This window comes from Drosophila guanche, unplaced genomic scaffold (genome assembly GCF_900245975.1).
Source record: "Drosophila guanche unplaced genomic scaffold, DGUA_6, whole genome shotgun sequence".
Classification (NCBI taxonomy): domain Eukaryota; kingdom Metazoa; phylum Arthropoda; class Insecta; order Diptera; family Drosophilidae; genus Drosophila; species Drosophila guanche.
This window is the reverse complement of record NW_022995753.1, coordinates 3,371,813-3,391,473: the sequence shown is the minus strand read 5'-3', so window position 1 is coordinate 3,391,473 and position 19,661 is coordinate 3,371,813. Positions and strand designations below refer to the sequence as shown.

The following is a 19,661-nucleotide window of genomic DNA, read 5'->3' as shown; positions in this document are numbered from 1 at the left end:
AGTCTGTAAGAGCACTACCATCTGCATACTAAAGTAGTGAACAACACAAGAAAAGAAAACAACAACCACACACACACACGCATAATAATAATTACGGAGGCAGGAGGGCCACCGGGGCTATTCTGGGCAATTCGATTTCACTTTGAAATCGCCAATCCGTCTCCGAGTACATACTAGACATAAGATTTACCCTAAGATGGACTCTTGTGTAGAGAATAATTTGAATCAATTTCCATTCTCCATGATCTTAATTAACATCTCTCAAACTACGAGTATCCATGCAAATCTGACAAAATGAAATCAAAGCTTCGAATGGCCTCCCTCCTGTACACACACACACACACACCTTATAATATTCAAAAAGAATAACAATTACAATAAAAAAACCATGCAGGCCAAACAGAATGGATGGGCCTTCTTCTCATTTGGTTGCCAAAATTGCAACTTTTCGTAATAAATACTGGGGCAGCACAAGCATCTCTATTTTCAGCTATTTGGAATCAAACACAATCATAAGGCATCGTTTTTAAGTTGCATTTTAATGCGTAAATTAACATGAAAAGTAAGTAAGTAACTTAAACATTATTTGTTATTGAACAGATTCAACAATTGTGTACTTGTGTGCTTTTCACCGCCGAAATGAGCATTGACAACAATTAAATACATTGTTGAGTTGTGTAAATGATTAAACATAAAGAGTTTAGTGTGTGAAATATGGATATATAAATAACTGTTCGCTGCAATTGCTGAGATATCCTTGGTCTTGTGTGCCACTGGCATGGTTGATTGTTTTTTTGTGTTTTTTTCAATCTGAGGTAAAATTACTTTATGAAATACCACTGACTTTTTGTTTAACTTTATTTTACTTACTCTCTGATTTCGGGAATGCATTGTTGTCGAGTGGAATACAACTGGCAATTAGCTGCCAGTTCGTGTGGTTCCCGACCAACAGGCCAACAGGCCAAACAGGGCCTATAAAGGGTATATAAAGAAAAGAAAAATCAGCTGGGGAAAGTACAGTTGCTAGCAACCCTAACCGCAGTCAGGTACCATTACCCTTTGTATTGGTTTGGTTGCTCGTTTTTGTACTTACATGGCCAGAAGCGAAAGTAGAAATCCAACAGTTTGTATATGGGTTTCATTTTGAAGTAAATTCTTATAAGTGTAAGGGCAGGACGTGCCTCTGCCCGGTACGTGTCGAATGTAAATCAATCAATCAAATACAATCATATCATATCAATCATTGCTTGAGAATGGAAGGAACTTCGTTTGCTTTTCCGCATTACAAAAATGTCAGAGCACACTTACGAGTAAAAATATAATTGCCGAATATTTGTATTCATTTTGTTTTTGAATATTTGAAAAATGTAAAATATTAAATATTAAAATATTCTTTTGAAAAGAAGGAACTGAAGGTAACTCGCGAAAACCATTAAACACAATTAATTATTAACCAATTGAAAATTAATTTAAACTGTGTCCGAAAATATATATTTTTTTCAATTTTAAAGAAACGTTTTTTTGCCAGACAAGTATTTCTTTTCACTTAAATTTTTTTTTCTTTTTTCCGAAATTTTTATTTTTTTCTAAATACATTTTGACAAAGGAGTTGGGATTAACGAAAAAGCCGACCTTGTGGCAAAAAGGGCTACTACAGAAGGAGAAACAATTTACACCAAGTTTAGTATTAAAGAAGCTCTTCGGGAAACAAAGAACAAAATATTAAATATGTGGAATGAGGACTATAAGCTTCAATGTAGAACTAACTAACTAAATACACAAAAAACCGTGGCACTACAGTTGCAAATGGAAGGCCAAAAGTATTAAAATGATAAACAGACTAATGACAAACCCTTTTTGTTCAAGATCAAAGCTGCAGACTCGGATAGTTGTGATCTATGCAAAGTTATAGAAAATGCTGAACACTTGATTTTTAAATGCCAACGGTTCACAAACCACAGGGGTAAGTTTCATATTTTTAAATACCAGAATAATCTAATAGATATACTTACGCGAAAAGAGCTATTACACCTTATAGAACTGGCCATTTTCATGAGCAAAGCAAATTTCGACTTTTAAATTTTGGAAAAATTCTATCACTTTATAGAGTAATTTATTGATAAACACCGATCTTACTTTTTTTTATGATCCATGATTTTATTATTATGCACCCAACCAATTTCGTTGTAGCGATTAAATTTAAAAAAAAAAAAAAAATTTTGATTTTTTCCGACTATAGAAAAGTAGATGTGTTCTCTACTGCTATCGGAAGTGTACTGAATATTCTCGGAACAAAATCTAGGCTCCTCAAAACAGGCAAGGGCCGGACGATTTCATGGCCTGCTGGTTTCGGTGAAATTTTCTATAAATTTTAGTTTTATTCAAAATTTGTTTGATTTCATTCAAGAGATCTCATTATTGGTGCTTTTCTACATTTTTTGAAGATATATCCATCGAAATTCCCATAAGACATGCTTAAGCAAGTGCAAATTTACCCATTCGAAGCTCAGAGTACAGTATGTATGGGCATATGCGCCCTATTTGTGTTGTGCAAGACCCATTGACTCCTCTCTCGACTTGTATTTGGACTGAGACTTTGACTGGGACTCGCAACTACTCAGGTACAGCATTCCCCGACGTTTTCGAGCCCTATGAGGGCAGCAAGAAATAAGGTGAAAGGGGCCGCAAGCAATATTTTATCATCTTTATCATCATCTTTATCAAATACTCGTTTATGCTGCTAGCTAGGAACACAACCATATCCTAATATCTTTATCTAACAAACCAATTTAAGGGACGAGTGTTGAAGACAATTGAAGTGCTGCCACCTATGGGACAAGTAAAAGGGAATTATGCAAGGTGTCTCCTCCATCCATGGGAAAAGAGGTCGTCCTGTCCGCGTAGTGTAGTTCCTGATGGAGTCCTTATATCGCTAATATTGAAATATGTATGTATTTAAATAAATGATTTTATTATGTGCATTTTAGGTGCAGCTTCCATGAGTAAAAAGGGCTATAATTTTCTGTCGTTTCTTCAATAAATTCAAATAAATTCGAGTGAAAGTTAAAGGTTGGCTCTATTGTGTGGTATCTGTTTCCACTCAATTCAATATTGCAGCTTCTGTCAAAGTTCTGCAGCAGCTGCCAGCTGCTTTCTGGGTTGTAAATGTTTATTTGCCAGACTTTCTATTTAATATTTCTGTAAGTTTTTTACTTGTAATAAGCATTGGGATGCAATTTTCAACGCGTCGTTACTACTCAACTGGTTCAAGCTGCTCCGCTCCCCATCTGTGGAGTCGAATCACTAATCGAACAGCCACGATCAAGGCACTGGCTAGCCCGACCACTGGTTAAAGTTGTAGTTCTCGTTGACGGCACAGAGATTGGGATATGTGGGATTCCTGCCCGAGTTGCACTCGGAGGCTGGTGCACCAGCACGGTAGACGGGATTGTTGAGGACATTCGTCACGGCATAGTCGCAGGCCAGCAGCGTGGCCTGCACATTGTTGGCGTCCGTGAATCGGGCGATGGCACAGCCCACGCGGCTGTTGCGCTCATTCACCATCGTCGTGAAGTGCCCAATGGCGCTGTTAATGGAGGATTAAGAGAGAAAGAAAAGCAAAGGGTAAAACGGTACGCACGGTCCTCCACGCATTTGATAGTTCTCCATGTCGCCGCTGGTTGCATAACGGTTCTCATCGAACCACCCAGCAATGCGCTGGCGCAGAAAGTCGGCCACATCCCCGCTGCGTGTGAAGAGAATGCTGAGGTTCTGTCCCGCGTAGCGGTAGGTGTTCGTGTTTCGACACTCGTCGTGGGCCATGCGGCACTGCAGGGCATTGTAGGCGGCCAGCTGGGCCAGGGTTGGGTCCCAGCTCATGGTGGCCATGTGGACAGCGCTGGGGAAGCCGCTCAGTCCCCCGCCGGCGATCTGGTTGCGGCGCTCATTGTGCAGCTGCAGGATAAGCGGAATGTGGGGGTCTATGGGCACGAACTCGCCACTGCAGCCGCTGACAAAGCGCTGAACCCCCGGCCCGATCGAGTTCGGTTATCAGTAGAGCACATTTAGGGTATCAAAATGGGTCTGGACCCATGGGCATGGGCACACTAACTTACGCCGCTGTTCTGGCAGGCCACATGTCTGCCGCTGGGGCATAGTTCCGGGTCACAGTAGTTCTGGCCAGCTGCAAGAGGGTACAGGACGGCCAGCAGGAAGGCCGGAAACAGCCGGGCACACGATTGACGGTGTCTCATCACTGGCATTCGGGCATTCATAGATGAATGGCGAGCCCCATATATTACTCGGTATTTATAGGCAATCCCTTCCCCAATAAGTGGGTGAATGTTCTATATATGTTGTATATATATACGCTTAGCGTAAACAACAAAGTGGATCAGTGAATCATCGTTAAGAGCCGAGTTGGGTTGGCTTCAACATTTTAGGGTGGCCCCAAATAGCAATTGACTTTTTCAGTTTCTGTTGTCTTCTGTTGTACATTTCGACTTATATTTTATACGAAATTATCTTTAGTTGAAGTTTTTCAGATTGAGCCTTGTTGTGTTCCTCCAAGCTCCATTCTATTCACCATGAAATAACACACTCCTCCAGCATATAGACAAAATTTGAGTTTTTAACGGATTTCATTATGTAAACTAACACAAAACAGTGTACCCAGAGAGCATGCACTTTGCCCACCCTGGTCATACTGGGCACAGAGCGAAATATATATAAAATATTAATAGCTTCTGAGTACTGGGCTTTAACATGTTAAATTATGTACATTGTTTTCACCAAGCTACTCTGCTGTAGGGTAGTAAGTGCGCCGGACCTTGGGCGAACTGTTGAATTAAAATTTGGTGTATGTACGGTATATTTTGCACATTAGAAGATATATTTTGGTATATTTTTGAGCGTCCTTCGGTTTATTTTATTGATAAATCCACGGTCACACTGCGAACAACAGCGGCTACGATAAACACAACAGAATTGTTTCATTTACTAGATTCCAAATACATCTTAATAATGGCAGCAGCAACAGTACCTGGACGTGCCCTTCACTATGTATTCAAGATCGGAGACCGAGCCAAGAACGCCCACTTCTTCCGCCAGGTCCTGGGAATGAAGGTGGGTACCGCTTCTTCTGATTTGATTTGAAAATAAAAGTGTTTGTTGGAAGCTACATCTGTGTGTACGTTATCGCTTCGGGATGCGATACGAGTGCGGTTTTTTTTTTATCTGAACAACGCAATTGGTAATTAGTGGTTGCTGACTGACTAATTAACAACCCAGATGCCAGATAACCGTAATGACTCTGTAATTTTGCACTAGCCACTAACAAATATTGCTGTTTCCATCTCTGTCTGTGTGTGGATTGGTGAAACAGGTTTTGCGTCATGAGGAGTTCAAAGAAGGTTGCGATGCCGAGTGCAATGGGTAAGTTCCTGGTGAGAGGCAGCTAGAATCAGAGAAAAACTAGTCCCCTAATCCCTTGCAGACCCTATGAAAATCGCTGGAGCAAGACCATGGTCGGCTACGGCCCGGAGAGTACACATTTTGTCATCGAGCTGACATACAACTACGGCGTGACCAGCTACGAGATGGGTAAGCAATCAGCAAAAGTTGCCGTCGTGTTGCCAGCAATCTGTAATCGTCAATCTTCCCACAGGCAACGATTTCGGCGGCGTCACCATCCACTCCACCGAGATATTGTCGCGCGCCGCTCAGCACTCGTATCCGATTGAGAAGGCGGATGGGAATGGCAGTGTGCTCACCTCGCCCGACGGCTACAAGTTCTATGTGATCGACCAGGCCCCGTCGTCGGCCAACGCCGATCCTTTGAAGTCGGTGGAACTGCATGTGAGCAATCTGGCGGCCTCGCGCAAGTACTGGCAGCAGCTGCTCCAGATGAAAATTCTGGCAGAGACCAAGCAGACCCTGTTGCTGACCTATGGCGGCAATCAGGCTTCGCTTCAGCTCACCCAGATCACGGATGCCCTCAATCGGGCCAAGGCCTATGGACGGATTGCCTTCGCAGTGCCCTCGGCCAACCAACCGTCGCTGCACGAAGCAGTGAAGGCAGCCGGCGGCACTATTCTGAAGCCGCTTATCGCACTGGATACGCCCGGCAAGGCCACCGTCTCAGTGCTAATTCTGGCCGATCCCGATGGTCATGAGATCTGCTTTGTGGATGAGGAAGGTTTCAGCCAGCTCTCCCAGGTGGAGCCCGATGGCGAGCAGCGGCTGGACAAGTACATTGCCAAGGATCCCTTCCAGCTAAAGTGATGCCTGCTGCTCTCTGACATTTGCAGCATCTGTACATAAGATACGATTTTTTTTTCGGACCTAATTGCGGATAAAAAAGTTAATATTTTCTCTGCACTTTTTTTTTTTTTGGCGATGGTTGAAGTTTTTCTGAAACTCAAGGCATGAAAACTAACAATAAATAGTAATAGAAAAGACAAAATATTGATCGGAAATAGCATTAGCATAGATACAAGTATAAGAAGGGCAAGGGAAATGCTTCCTTTGCATTCACGTTTGGCGTCTCTTAGTATGCTCAATATCCACCTCGTCCAGTTGGAATCCATGGCATCCAACGGCCCATGGTGTCGCCTGTCCATTCACGCACTGTACAATGAGCAATAAGTTTCCATTGCTTCCGATCAACTCTTGCTGCGCCTGCACCGACTTTTCATTCATTTTCATTCAAGCTCTTTACGTTAAACAAAATCGTTTCTTTTATTTAACCTTTTAGGTTTTTATTGTTTTTTTTTATATTTTCCTTAGTTGCTTTTTACTTTTCTGACCATTGCAATGCAAAATCCGAAGACAGTCAAAATGGAACCAGCATTGGTGGCTCCCCCGGGTAAGCTTTTGCCACATCAGAAGCCCTGGGAGACGTTCGACTGGCCGGAGGAGCAGCGACGTAACATCCACCGGAGCTGGGGCAGTGTCTTTGCCAATGCCCGGATGGATACATCGGCGCAGAAGTATTTCGACAAGTGCATCGATGAACATCATGGGCAGGATTTCAGGACGCTGCATCTGAGGAGCAAGTTCAATCGGTCGGTGGCACGGGCGGAGTCAGCACTGCTAGACAGCACAAGGGCGGCTCAGGTGCTGGGGCCGGACGATGTGCACACTCAACTGGCGATGGCGGATGCGCTGTACGACCTCAATCGCTTCGAGTCGAACAAGTTGTTGCTGAACGACAATGTGCGCCGACATGTGGGCACCTCCATGGAGCCGTTCGACAAGCGCTTGATGGTGGTTAACGAGAACTTCAAGGACAGCCTGGGCGATGGCCTGGCCAGCTTCTTCATGAATAAATCGAGCAGCCTCAAAGCGTTCTATGAGCAGAAGTCGGTTGGTGGGGAGCTGGTGCCAAAGGACAGGCGCCCGCACTGGAAGATCATCAGGGAGCAGCAGCAATGCGATGTCCAGAGCGTTCAGGAGGAGGAAACGGAAATACTCTCGCCCCTGGAAAAGGCCCGACGGCGTCGCAAAACCAAGATATTTTATCAGAACTATCTGCACGGCTCCTGGAAGGACTTCCTCTTCCTTAAGACACTACGCCAGAATCCCAATTTACTGCTCGATCAGTACTTTGTCTCATCGCCGGAGCGGAAACAGTATCTGGAGAACTCTTTCCAGCGCATAAAGACCTTCGCACGGATGCTGCACGCCCGCAGTCCCCTGTACAATGAAGTATCGCAGGGGAATCGCAATTTCAAGATGTCGCAACGCTTCCGCGAGGAGAGCCTATTCCGCATCCAGTACCAGACACGCCGGAACATGCTCAGCATTCTGCGCACGATACGTTCCCTGAGGCAGCACGATGATCTGGCGGTAAGTGAGAGATCCACGCGCTGCCCAATCCAGCTTCATTCTCTGCCTTTTGTCTCAGCGTCTGCGTAAATTCGTGGAAGATGTGATGGGCAACTATGTGAGCGTCAAAACGAGTCGCATAATGCCCTGGAAGACGGAATTCACGAACGAGGTGTACAACCATTTGGCCCTGAGCCTGAGCGAGGGCTACCGCCTGCCGCCCACACGTGTCACGCCATACAACAAGAATGCCATGTGCATGATGCTGAATGTACCCGCGATCAAGCCGCTTGAGCGAGCAGTCTATGTGTTCGGGGATCGACCATCGTACGGGTATCCAATGCATGACAGACAGAAATCGTAAGCACAGCACAGGGCGATGTGATGTCATTATAAAGATGTTTCATCTCTTTTTTTGTAGAGAAGCCTTAAAGCACCTGGAGCAGCGTCTGTTCTTTGCCAAGCTGCCGATCGAGCGCGCTTATTTGCTGCATGAGATAGCCGATCATCATGTGCAGCATAATCACTTTGTGCAGTGCCTGTCGTATGGCCAGCAGGCCATCGAGGAGGCCAAGCGCTGCAACAGCAAGATCTGGCAGTTCCTCAGCACGATGCTGCTGGCCAAGGCGCATGCCGTACTCCACAAGCATGAGCGGCAAACGGAGGTGCTTAATGCCGCCTATCAGCTTGCCGCAGATCTGAAGAATCCGCGGCTCTGCACCTTCATCGAGCTGTGTCGCATGCTCAACAAGGACTACATCACCCTGCGCAAGATGTCCCAACTGGGGGCCAGCAAACGCCTGCGCTCCAAGCAGGAAAATCGCTCGAGTACCATCAGTACCATCACGCCACAGATCTCGTTCACCAATCTGTCGCTGCTCCAACCCCGCACCGAGCACAAAACGAAGGCCTGGGGGGGCTACAATAAAAATTCGGACTGGCTCTGATGAACCAGGGGCTCAAAGGCCAAGAACTGTCCTGAACTGTTCAGTGCCTGGCATTTGACCCCTTGGCATCAGACCGGCGACACTGACCCTCAAGCCTCAGAAGATTTCAATTGCGAAACATCTGCTATAGCTGCCATAACAAAAGCCAAATTGTTTTATTTATAATCAACATAACAAATACGTAAAATGCTAAAAAATCTTATAAATATACAACAGACATTGTAATATATACAGATAATTAAATTGTAATTATTTTGGTTATAAATACATAAGAATAGATAATATATCGGTAAGAGGCTTACTTACCCTTCGAATAACTAAAACAGACTACGACCCTTCAGACATTAAAACAAAACTTTTGCGCAGGCTTTCCTCCTTAAAATGTTGCAATAAATCCAAAAAATATTTTGCACTTAGCAAAGACCAAGAGCATTGGACGACCTCTACAGAAACTGTTAACTATTTTATTAGTTATGAAATTAAGAAACCCTGGAAATATGTTAGTAGTCTCAATAATAATCGATCACTGATTAAGTTTTACTGCATAAATTTACCTAAAAACTGAGAGTTGCACATCATTTTTATTTCCTTCTTTAATTTTCAGCAATATGCAGCTTTTAGCAGGGCAGGAACACAATATGCCAATGGAGAAACCAATCAATAAACCATAATCCCTCTTCAAGGCCAATATATGCAAGAGCAAATGACACCAAAACTGGGCTTGACTAAACTAAAACGTTATGGAAAAAAGTGTATTTATAAAATATGCCAACATAACTAAACAAAAAATTCAAATTTTGTTGTACAGTAATTATTTTTTTTGCTTCATCGAAAACTGAACAAAAATTAAAAATTGGAAGCGAAGCAAAAAATTGTTTTTCACACTTTTAAATTATTTATGATGAGCGGAAAATGCAATTGCACTTGACTTCAATTTAGCCAATAGCCTGCCGCCCATAGTTGGGTCTGAGCCCTGTGCACTGGGCTCTTTCCCCATACCGTCCTCCGTTCACCAGCAGTCGCCTGACCTCGCCCAACTTAAAACTACGATTTGCATATTTTGTTGTGGAAATTTGTTGTTTTCGTTGTCAGCATTGAATTGTCGCATTTTTGCCCCGAGGCTGGGGTTTTGTTACTGGGTCTGGGTGGCTCTGTGGCTGGGAAATGGGCCTGAAGGAAAAATTACATTTTATTTTGTCGCGACAAAAAAATAGCAAAAAGAACTGAAATGTTATGGAATTAATGGGACGAAGCTTCAAATACACTGAAGGGTACGTATCAGACCAAAGTACGAGTAAGTGAGCAAACTCTGAATATTTCAGCACAAAACTTTGAATATTTGTAACTCTATGAAATAGAGAACTGAAAGCTTGCAGAACTATTTGAAAATATGGACAACTTTTAAGCATTTGAAATCTACTATAAAGTTTTCAAAATATGTTGGAATTAATATTTTCTTATGGCAAAACTTAAGTCAGAACTGACTTAAGAGAGACATAAATGCAGAATTGAAAGTTGCTGGATGCTATCAATAGAATAAATTGGGAATACCCATAGTTAGTGTATGGGAAAACATTCAAAATATGCAAAAGAGCAAATGCGTCAATAAATGCAACGACAACAAATGTTTTATTGTGTCAATGCTGGCCCAGAAGAGCAGACGAGGGGTTGGTGGTGGCATTAAGTCCCAAGTGGCCAAAACAAATGCAGAGCCCGAGTCTAGCTACATTGTGGCACATGGCATACATACTATTTACTCGTGCCCCTGCCCGTGCCCGTGCCCGTGCCAGTGCCCATTCTCGTGGTCGTCGTACTCTTACTCCTATTTGCAGCTCATTATGCCAGTTGCCATTAAAAGTGAAAGAGAAACCCCACCCGGACCTATCATTCCCGCTGGTCCCCTGCACTGCGAGAAATAGTCAGAGGTATGCCGGCCTGCCTCTGCCCGTGCCCCTGCTCGGCCATATCGTGCCTCACCTTGCACTTCAATCAGACTTGGAGGCAATCAACAAGCTCACTCCTCCGGTTCCGAGGTTCGAGGCTTGAGGCTCCGTTTCTCCAGCAGTCGTAGAAGGAGCACCCGACAGAGAACCTTATTTGCCAAATTGAGGTCAGCACAAGAAGGTCGCGATAACAGCGCAAATAATTGGTAACGGCAGCAGCAGTGGGGCAGCAACGGGGCAACACAGCAACCAAAAAGGAAACCAAATTGCATTGAACGTTAGGGTTCCATTTTGGCCTGGTCTCGCTCCGGCTGGTGTTTGTTCTGGTTTCTGCTTTGGGCTGGGTTGGTTTGGTTTGGGTTTGGTTTGGGTTTGGGTTTGGGGCTTTGCTCTGGTTTTCTGGGCTGTTCTGGGTGGCATCGGGGGCTCGGGGCGGTGGGTCAACTGCAAGTCATTTCAAATTCAAACTAGCTTAAATACTTAGAGCCTTTGTTGGTTCTGTTCACATTCAGTTTGGAATGGCAGATGACTGACTCAGGGGAGAGGCGTGCGGTAGTTTCACTTGCCTGTGGAATGTGTGAAAAATTGTTTTGTTGTGTGTGTGTGTGTGTGTTTGAGCTTATAATTTCAAGCTGAATTCATGCCATCCTACCTCGTACTTCTACTTGACTTTTCCTTTTTATCCAATCCGCCCTCGCTTCGATTCTGGCAACTTGGTGTTCCAAGTTGCAGATTTTTGTTGTTGCTGTTGAAGTCTGACTGTTCTTCATGGTTGGAATTTGTTCGCTGTTTGTTAACGATTGTGAATTGCTTTCTTTCTTTCTGTGAGAGTGAAAATTGTCTCTCATATTGCTGTTGATGATGAGACTTTTGCAGTTGAATTGGAGTTGTTGCTGATTGGCTTACAAATTAGTTTATGGCAACCTTCCTGGGAATCCTCTTAGTAATGTTTTGCTGGATGGGCGTAGGCATGTTTATGCTTTAAAGATGTAACAACAATTTGAGAGTGTCACTAATTTAATGGCCAGTATCTGATTGCAATTTTGGTTCAAGTCGCAACTAAACTTTTATTTTCCTTTCGGTCTTCCCACCACATGCCACGCCACGATTAAACTTTGTGAACTTTTCTCGCTCTGTAACTCTCTGTGTTGTTGGTATTGGGGTTGGTGTTGGTGCTTCTTGGTGGGATGTTGTTCGGCTGGTTGTGCTTGGGTGTGCTGGTGTGATGGTGTTAGTGCGCTGCCATTCGCAACTAATTTACGACTGCCCATCGTTGCGCTGGAGAAAGACTCTCCAAAGACTGCAGCAATTGTTGGCCAATCCCTGGCAACACCCTCTGCACTGCCACCCCTTTTCCACCGCCTGCACCGCTCCATGCACCACAAAGTTAAATGAATGTGGCGGCCAGCGAAATATGCTACAAGTAAACCATGAAAATAAATGCCCAAAAAAAAAGAAGGAAAACTTAATTTAACTACAAAATATACACTCTGTACCCATACCCACACATACACATTTAGTAGGGCGTTGCGGGGGGCGTGGCCCGCACTAAGTGTCCCCAATAGGGCATGCAATGCATTAGGGCAACGGAAAAGCAATGCGAAGAGAGAGAGAGAGGGCGAAGGAGAGGGCGAGCCCAAACCTGACCAAAAAAGCGCCCATCCAGAGATGACGACGAATGCCGGTACGATGACCTCAAAATACACAATCAATGGAGGAGGAAGAGGAAGAGGAGGAGGAGGGGCCATCATTGAGGGGCAGCATGTGGATGCGGACTCCACCAAGGTGCCATTAGAGCCATTAGGATTTGGCAACTTGAGCCGATGACGAGGCCGATGATGATGATGATGATGCAGCAAAACTAATAAAATTAAATTATTATGTAAAATGCAAATAAAATAATATGCAAATCGAATTTCACCACTCCGCCGGCTGTCCATAACCATTCCCTCTATTGAGTCTCCGTATCCATGGCATGTTTTGGTTGTGTGGAGGGGAGGCCATGAGTAATCACAGACGCAAAGCCAAAAACAAGGCAAATAAACACATAAATAAATCAAAAATGGACTACGACAAATCTCGGTTGGCCGACACAGAAGAAGCCGCAAACGCAGCAGACGGACGGACAGATACGGACAGCGAAGAGCATTAAAATATGGCCAATAATAACGGCAAATTTCCATGTGATAGATCCCATCCCATCCCATCCCCCACGCTCTTAGACCGCACCCTTAAACAACTGCTGCAACCACACGCCACGATAGAGTCTGTCCCCTGCCTTGGCTGGACATAAATGTGTAATACGAGACGGAATGATCAGGAGTAGGAGTTGAGACCCGGGATGGACAAACAGGTAGTCGATTGGGGGATACCCCAATGAAATTCTTATAATTTGTACAATATTTTCTGTGATCCGGATATACAATATACAGGCCTAAGCAGAACTATCCACGGCATAATTATGAATTCCATAATAAGTACCATAAATATTGTTATATCTGATTCTTATATTAACTTTACAGATCACCTCACCTTGCTACCCTCTGCAAAAATCGTTCTCAACTTTTTTCTGCACAATTTTTTGTACTTTTGTTGTTGGAGAGGGAAATCTGTGAAAGCCAAAGCCGAATAAATTCGACTCGTGCAAACACACAGCGAGAGAGATAGACACACATAGAATCAGAGACATTTTCGTAATCAACATAAAATCCAATCATCCGTCATGGACAGCAGCAGCCGAAGCAGCAGCAAAGGGCTGACTGTCCCTTCCGCACCGTGTCCACTGCCCGCAGCCCAACCCATCAACCCCTCCCCGCTGTTAGTTCTGGCCTTTAAAAATGCCAAAACCGAAAATTTTGATTTATGAGCTACAAGAAGATGGAGAAAGCAGCAGCCAACTGAAAGCCAAGGAAACCATAAGAAGTAGAAGTTGAAGAAAGCACAACCCAAGAAAAGTAAACGAGAAGGCTGGAGGACGTCCAGCTTTTTGGTGCCACGAAGTTTTAAATACACTTGATGAGATTCCCTTGTTATGTTTGTCATGTGAGTGGGCATCTGACCATGCTACAGCCATATGATTAAGAGTTCCTATCCAATCATATCGACTCCGATATCCGGATCAGGAATATAAATATTGGTAGATGTGCGCCAAGAGATAATCCATAAGGTTAATCGTGTGCTGCCACAAAATCATGATACTCTTTGCATCGCAAGGGTATGGCAATTATGTGTGTCAGTATATGTGTATGGGGAGGTCTCATTTATAACGCGCTTAAATCTAATACGCGGAAAAGAGATAGTGCGATGGTGGGTATGGCAAGGCGTGGGCGGGGGCGGGGGAGGGTTTGCAAGAGAGTGCAGTGTTGGGTTTCTTTTGGCCGAGTCTCTCTCTCTCTCTTTCTCTCTCTGTCTCGTTGTCTTCCGCATCCGGCAAACGTGCGTAAAGCGACGCGTGTCCGCTTTATGATTAATATGCGCGACAAAACACAGAAAATACACGATAAATGCAAAGAAGACTTCTCTTGTCTTGGCAAAAAACGAAGATGCGGAGAGGCGGAGAAGCGGAGATGGGTGGAAGAACAGCACAAAATTCACCGTTTGACACGCAGCAGCCAAACGAAGAAGAGAGGAAATACAAACCCCAGACACAGGCACAGACGGGATTGCCATCCCACACTGCCGGATCTCTGATGACCAGTTGGCAGCAGCAAACAACGGTAACGATGGAGCTTTCGCTGGCATTGACACTCCGCTCCGGGGCTGGCTGTGAGCCGGCATGGAATGCGTTCCGGCATCGAGCTGGCTGGACTGGCAGCAGGCGGAAGGAAGCGCGCAGCAAGCGGCACTGCGTGCCAGCAGTGAAAGTGAATTAAAAAGTGTCGGAATGTCCACGATACAGAAAAGCAAGATAGTGCAAGGCGCAACATCGTATATCCAAGCTTTAATAATTGAGTGGAAAGTTCACAAAATATAGTAAAAGCCAGTTGGACGGGAACTTTTACCTTAGATTCTCTACCTTTATCCTTTTCCTTCTTTATAATAATAGCAGATTGTAACACAATGATAATACTACACATGATCCATAACAATTTGTTAACGCTTTATCCAATTTCGGAGAATTATCTTAAGCGCAAATCTCTCTTGGACACGGACTTGGAATTGCTGTTGCTGTTGATTCCATTTATAGTCCCATCAGGCTGGATTTCATTGCGCTTGAGAGAGCACTTCGCTCCCTCCCTCACCCTCTCTCTCTCACCCTCTCTCTCTCTCTCTCTCTCCCTTTCGCACTTGTCTCTGTCGCTGGTGGTGACCTCTTGCACTTGCTGTCGTTGCTTGCTTTTGTGCCTTTGTGCGGCTGCTTGTCTTGGACAAAGGAAATCGGTGGAATGGAGGTGCCTGATGGCTGGGGTGCCGGCTGTAGCGGGGAGTTTCCAAAAAGGAAAGCTTGGGGAAAGCCAAGAGAGGGAAAATGAAAATGATAACGACAAACAAACAAATTAGCACAACTACCGCAGTAGCATTTGTGGGTCTCCATCTCTATCTCTATCTCCATCTCCAGCTCCATCTCCGTTTCTCTTCTCTATCCACGGACAACAGTCTGCACCCACTATCACAGCTCTGCTCTTTCCTTTGGCTTCTCTGTTGAGGTGTTGCTCCCCTTTCTCGTCCCTCTGCGTGTGTGTTTGTGTGTGCGGCTGTGGCAAAGTGGCACACTAACACCCATTTGCTCACCTTTCAGCCTGGCACAGTCCTCGCACCCCTCTCATTCTGTGTGTGTGTGTGTGTGTGTGTCTCTCTCTCGCTTTTGGTGTGTCTCCGGCATAACTTTATCGCCTGCATGTCATATTCCATATTCCATTGTACTATTTGCTGTCATACGTAATGAAAAGGAGCGCACATTTGTTAAAGAGCAAACGAGCGCGCAAATGAACGTGCGAACTGACCCAGGAACAGGAACAGGACCAGGCCCGGGCTTGAAGTTTCCTCACCCTCACCCTCACACAAACCATCGTTTCCATCATCCATACCCTGACCCAGAGATGGTCCAGTGAGCAGTCACCAAAAGGCAAATTCATAGCAGTTTGTAATATTGTTTAAAAATAAAACAAATAATTACCATTTATCGATCGAACGAAAGCCAAATTAAATATCCCCAAAGCACTTAAAATGTAACCCTAATAATAGTGTGTACATTTCCGCTGGAATGTATGCGATCAAAGGTGATCAAACGTCGTATCTAAGAGCAGAATTCTACGGACTCCAAAGTATCATAAGAAAGCTCTTGGAAGCCACATTTTGTTTGGCATTTTTACTTTTAAAAGAGAGCTCCTTCTGCCATGAGATAATTCTATTAGTTATGCGCAGCTGAATGCTGTAAAGAAATAATTTATATTTATATTTTATCGTGTCACGAGCTCCCCTCTGTGCCCAGAGCCTGCTGCTGATGTTCGTTCGTGTCCTGGTCCTTTTTTTTTTTGTGTTATATTCCTTACCAACCGCGGCCCAGCCCGATTCGACCCCGACCCGACCCGACCCGCTCTGTACTTTTCTGTTCTGTTCTGCACTGTTCAGTTGCTTGTTGTTTTGGCCAGTGCGGTCAGCTCCGCACCCAGCTGCCACCTTGCCACAACGCCCAGCCACTGCCGCTGCACCTTGCCCCCTTTTGCAATTCTTGTGCCCGTTTTTGCACCTTTTGTTGTGCTATTTTATTTTTGTTTTTTTTTTCGCTTCTTTTGCAGCCCACAAATACCCTTACATATTAGAACTCACACATGCACGGCAAGGGGCAAGGGGTACATACATGTGTACATACAAACCTTTGGCAGAGATTGGACAGGAGCGGTGCGAGCGGATGGTGTGGTGTTGTGGGCATGGGAAACGCTTTCACTTGGCCATCACGTACGGCAAACATACGAATAACAACGCTTTGGTCGAGAGTTTTTGGTTTCGGAATCGGCATGGTCTCTCTCGGTCTCTTGGTCTCTCGGAATGCTTTCTGGCTACTGGCTACTGGTTACTGGTACTGGCTCTGGACACTTCTGGGCCCCACTGTGCGCACAGTGGCTGCAAAAGTGCAAATGTCATTCGATGCCTGCCGCACTTAAAGTATTACGGAATTAACATTTCTTTGTGTTGCTCCTCTGCTACTTTCTTCCTTCACTTTTTTTGTTGTTGTTGTTGCATATAAGGAGACAACTCCCCGTGCTCCCCTTACTTCACTCTCCTTCTGAGTCAGCGTGTGTGTGTGTGTGTGTGTGTGTGTACAAAAATTGTGCTTCCTTTTGTGCCGTCGCTTCACATTTTTCATTAGTTTAGTGGGTTTGTGGCACATGACAGTCACAGTCGGGCCGTGCCAGGCCGGGCAGGGGAAGACACAGGCGATGCAAGCACAAGCCAAGGAGCAGCCATCGCCCAGGACTTCACACAGAGCAACAGAGAGACAGAGAGAGAGAGAGAGACAGAGGAGTGTAAAAGAGATGCAGATGGAGAGAGAGAGAGAGAGAGAGAGAGAGAGGGGGAAGACTAACCAACAGCTAACGATGCGCGCTGTTCATGCCTCAGTCTCAGAGTCTCAGAGTCTCTTGGTGGCGTGGCCTTTTGCCTCTTACTTTTGCATACCCTAACCCCGTGTGGCCCAAAGAGTCTCACTGAAGGCTCACAAAAACGAGTCCTGGAATTAAGATAATTATTAATAGATCCATTCAACTGCAGCGATGGGAGCAACCATTTAGGACATATTTAATGTGTAAAATATAATAAAAATATAAATTATTCTGCTCCCAAAGGTTGATTGAACCCAGGACCAGACCACACACAATTTCAAAATAAATTAGTTTCCAATGCCAAAGTTGTACCTTCTAGCTGGTAACTCTTAAAATCTAGACGTTGAATAGAGCATTTGCTGGGTCGCCTGCACACTTGTGGCCACATATTATGGGTGGACGGGGTGGGAGGGGGATGGGAAATACACACAAGGCTTAAGTGTGGTTGTTGCCGTTGTATTATTTCACTCTTTGACTTCTGTTTTCTTCTGTGCTGCATATTTTGAAAATTATATAAATTTATGCCGATGCGGGGAGAGGAGAAGAAAGTAGAAGAAAATAACGAAATTGCTGGGCCTAATTCAAAGTGGAGCAACTTACCATGCAGATGGATATACTCGTACGTAGAAGGTCCTTGGGTCTTGAGCGGCTTTAATTTCGAGCTGCTGGCAGGGCCACCAGGCTACTGAAGAGATTTCCGATGTCATCCAGAGGTCACCATATTTCCAAATGCTTTGCGTTGCCATCTCTTGAGTGCCAACTAGGTGAGGGCGGCGCGGGCATATATACATACTTGTTTTCTAGTAGCACCTCCAAGTGTCCGTGGTCCAGACTTCCTGTAAAGCGCAAACGCCTCACCCGACCTTCTGGAGAGAGGCTCTTGGTTACCATCGATGGTCAGCATCTCTTCCTCGATGCGTGGCTCATCTTTTCCGCAACTCCTGTGCTTGTTTACCTTCCATCCCATCCTTCCTATTCTCAAATAGCTCTTTTTAATCGTCATGGTGTCTTTCAAACTCTTAATGCATATGAATAAATTAATGAATAAATATACTAATGTGCACTGAGTCCAAGTCCTAATTTAGTGTTGATTCCCTAGACCCAAATGAATTTGTATTGAAAGGCCTGCTGGGCATTAAGCAAATATTTACATCTTCATTCAAATATGTACAGGCACCAAACGATGTGCATTCATAATTAATTTGAATATGCTCTAATAAACATTATTTGCCGTAAATTGGATGCATTATATAATCACTTTAAAGTGTTTTATGCTTAGATTAAAATTGTCTCAAATGTATATATTTTTTTTAGAAGAAAGACGCACCACATTTTGGGGCACAAACTTATTTGTTTTCATTATATATAATAGGTTTTAAGAGATGTTACAACTGATTTATATTAAATAATACACTGGCCTACAGCTCATTCCAGGCTTTGGTTATAAGGAACCTCAAACTATGGTCTGTCTCAATGATGAAAAACAGTTGATTATCCTTAAATCAAATACCGAATAGTCTCTGTAAAGGAATCCGAAGCACTTGATTCGTGTCCCTGCCAATTGTATTTGTAACATTCATCTCTCTCAGCCTCACTATCCTTGACCTGTGCATGCGAGGACCATGTTGCAGTCCTTCCATCTGTCGGTTCGACTCGGATCAAAGTAGCTCCCAATGCGACAACTTCAACTTCACATAAACAATTGCTTAGCCAAACACTCACTTACTGCTTGCTGGCCCGGGGATCCCATACCGGATTTCGTATTCCGTATTCCGTATTCCGGATTCCGGACAGATGCAGCAGATGACACACAGAAGGACACAGGACAGGACAGGAGAGAGCAGTACACAAGAGTGAGGTCTAAGCAGATCCTTTGGCCAATCGAGAAGAGGGGAATATGTTTTTTGTTACGTATATTGATTCATAAATATTTCAATACACATCGAACACTCGGCGAGTGGAAGCACACTGAGGGTGTGGGTGTGGGTGTGGGTGTGGGTGTGGGTATGCGGGTTGCTCGAGGAGAGCATGGCAACCAATTTCAATGAATATATCAAACAACTATAAAAATGCCGCAAAGTGTTTTCTTTTGGCCCGGAGCTTACCTTGATATTTTGCCCCATGCCACGGCATCTTTCTCTTTCTCACTCTATCACTCTTCCACTCCCGCTCCCTCCTCCCTCCTCCCGCTAATGCTTATCGGCATCAACAGTTAAAGAAGATATTCATTTTTTGTTGTTCATTCTGAATTTTCATTTTTATTTATTTGCGCATATTTGATTTGGCCCCAAACGCAAAAGAAAAGAACAAGAGTGAATGGACGGACCTCCGCTATAAAGGCGAAGATCCGAATACACTGGAAAGTCCCATGGGATCTACACAGAAAATATGATAGTTACATA

At 44.4% G+C, this 19,661-nt stretch overlaps 3 protein-coding genes and 1 long non-coding RNA gene across 6 annotated transcripts; 2 read left to right on the top strand and 2 right to left on the bottom strand.

Annotated features, from left to right (window-relative positions):
* Positions 1–520: 520 nt before the first annotated feature.
* On the bottom strand, positions 521–2,182 carry LOC117588766. 2 transcript variants are annotated; one of them, XR_004574159.1, is made up of 4 exons: positions 2,013–2,182; positions 1,094–1,303; positions 871–972; positions 521–810 (listed from the first exon to the last, which is right to left on the bottom strand). It is a non-coding gene; the product is annotated as an uncharacterized LOC117588766 (long non-coding RNA). The 2 variants fall into 2 exon arrangements; XR_004574160.1 differs by lacking the exon at positions 2,013–2,182 and adding an exon at positions 1,309–1,324 and having other exon boundaries at positions 1,094–1,246.
* An 842-nt stretch (positions 2,183–3,024) lies between these two features.
* Positions 3,025–4,329, bottom strand: LOC117588357 (antigen 5 like allergen Cul n 1). 2 transcript variants are annotated; one of them, XM_034279569.1, is made up of 3 exons: positions 4,116–4,329; positions 3,641–3,954; positions 3,025–3,586 (listed from the first exon to the last, which is right to left on the bottom strand). In XM_034279569.1, the coding sequence occupies exons 1-3, from the start codon at positions 4,272–4,274 to the stop codon at positions 3,334–3,336; spliced, it is 726 nt and encodes a 241-aa protein (XP_034135460.1). In that variant the 5' UTR covers positions 4,275–4,329; the 3' UTR covers positions 3,025–3,333. The 2 variants fall into 2 exon arrangements, with proteins under 2 accessions (XP_034135460.1, XP_034135459.1); XM_034279568.1 differs by having other exon boundaries at positions 3,032–3,586; positions 3,641–4,020; positions 4,116–4,328.
* Positions 4,330–4,963: 634 nt separating this feature from the next.
* Positions 4,964–6,367, top strand: LOC117588497 (glyoxalase domain-containing protein 4). The gene is made up of 4 exons (XM_034279807.1): positions 4,964–5,124; positions 5,384–5,433; positions 5,495–5,601; positions 5,666–6,367. Exons 1-4 carry the CDS (start codon positions 5,023–5,025, stop codon positions 6,280–6,282), a joined length of 876 nt encoding a protein of 291 aa, XP_034135698.1. The 5' UTR covers positions 4,964–5,022; the 3' UTR covers positions 6,283–6,367.
* A 432-nt stretch (positions 6,368–6,799) lies between these two features.
* Positions 6,800–8,925, top strand: LOC117588496. Its single transcript, XM_034279806.1, has 3 exons — positions 6,800–7,848; positions 7,907–8,187; positions 8,249–8,925. The coding sequence occupies exons 1-3, from the start codon at positions 6,814–6,816 to the stop codon at positions 8,772–8,774; spliced, it is 1,842 nt and encodes a 613-aa protein (XP_034135697.1). The 5' UTR covers positions 6,800–6,813; the 3' UTR covers positions 8,775–8,925.
* The last annotated feature ends 10,736 nt before the right edge of the window (positions 8,926–19,661 follow it).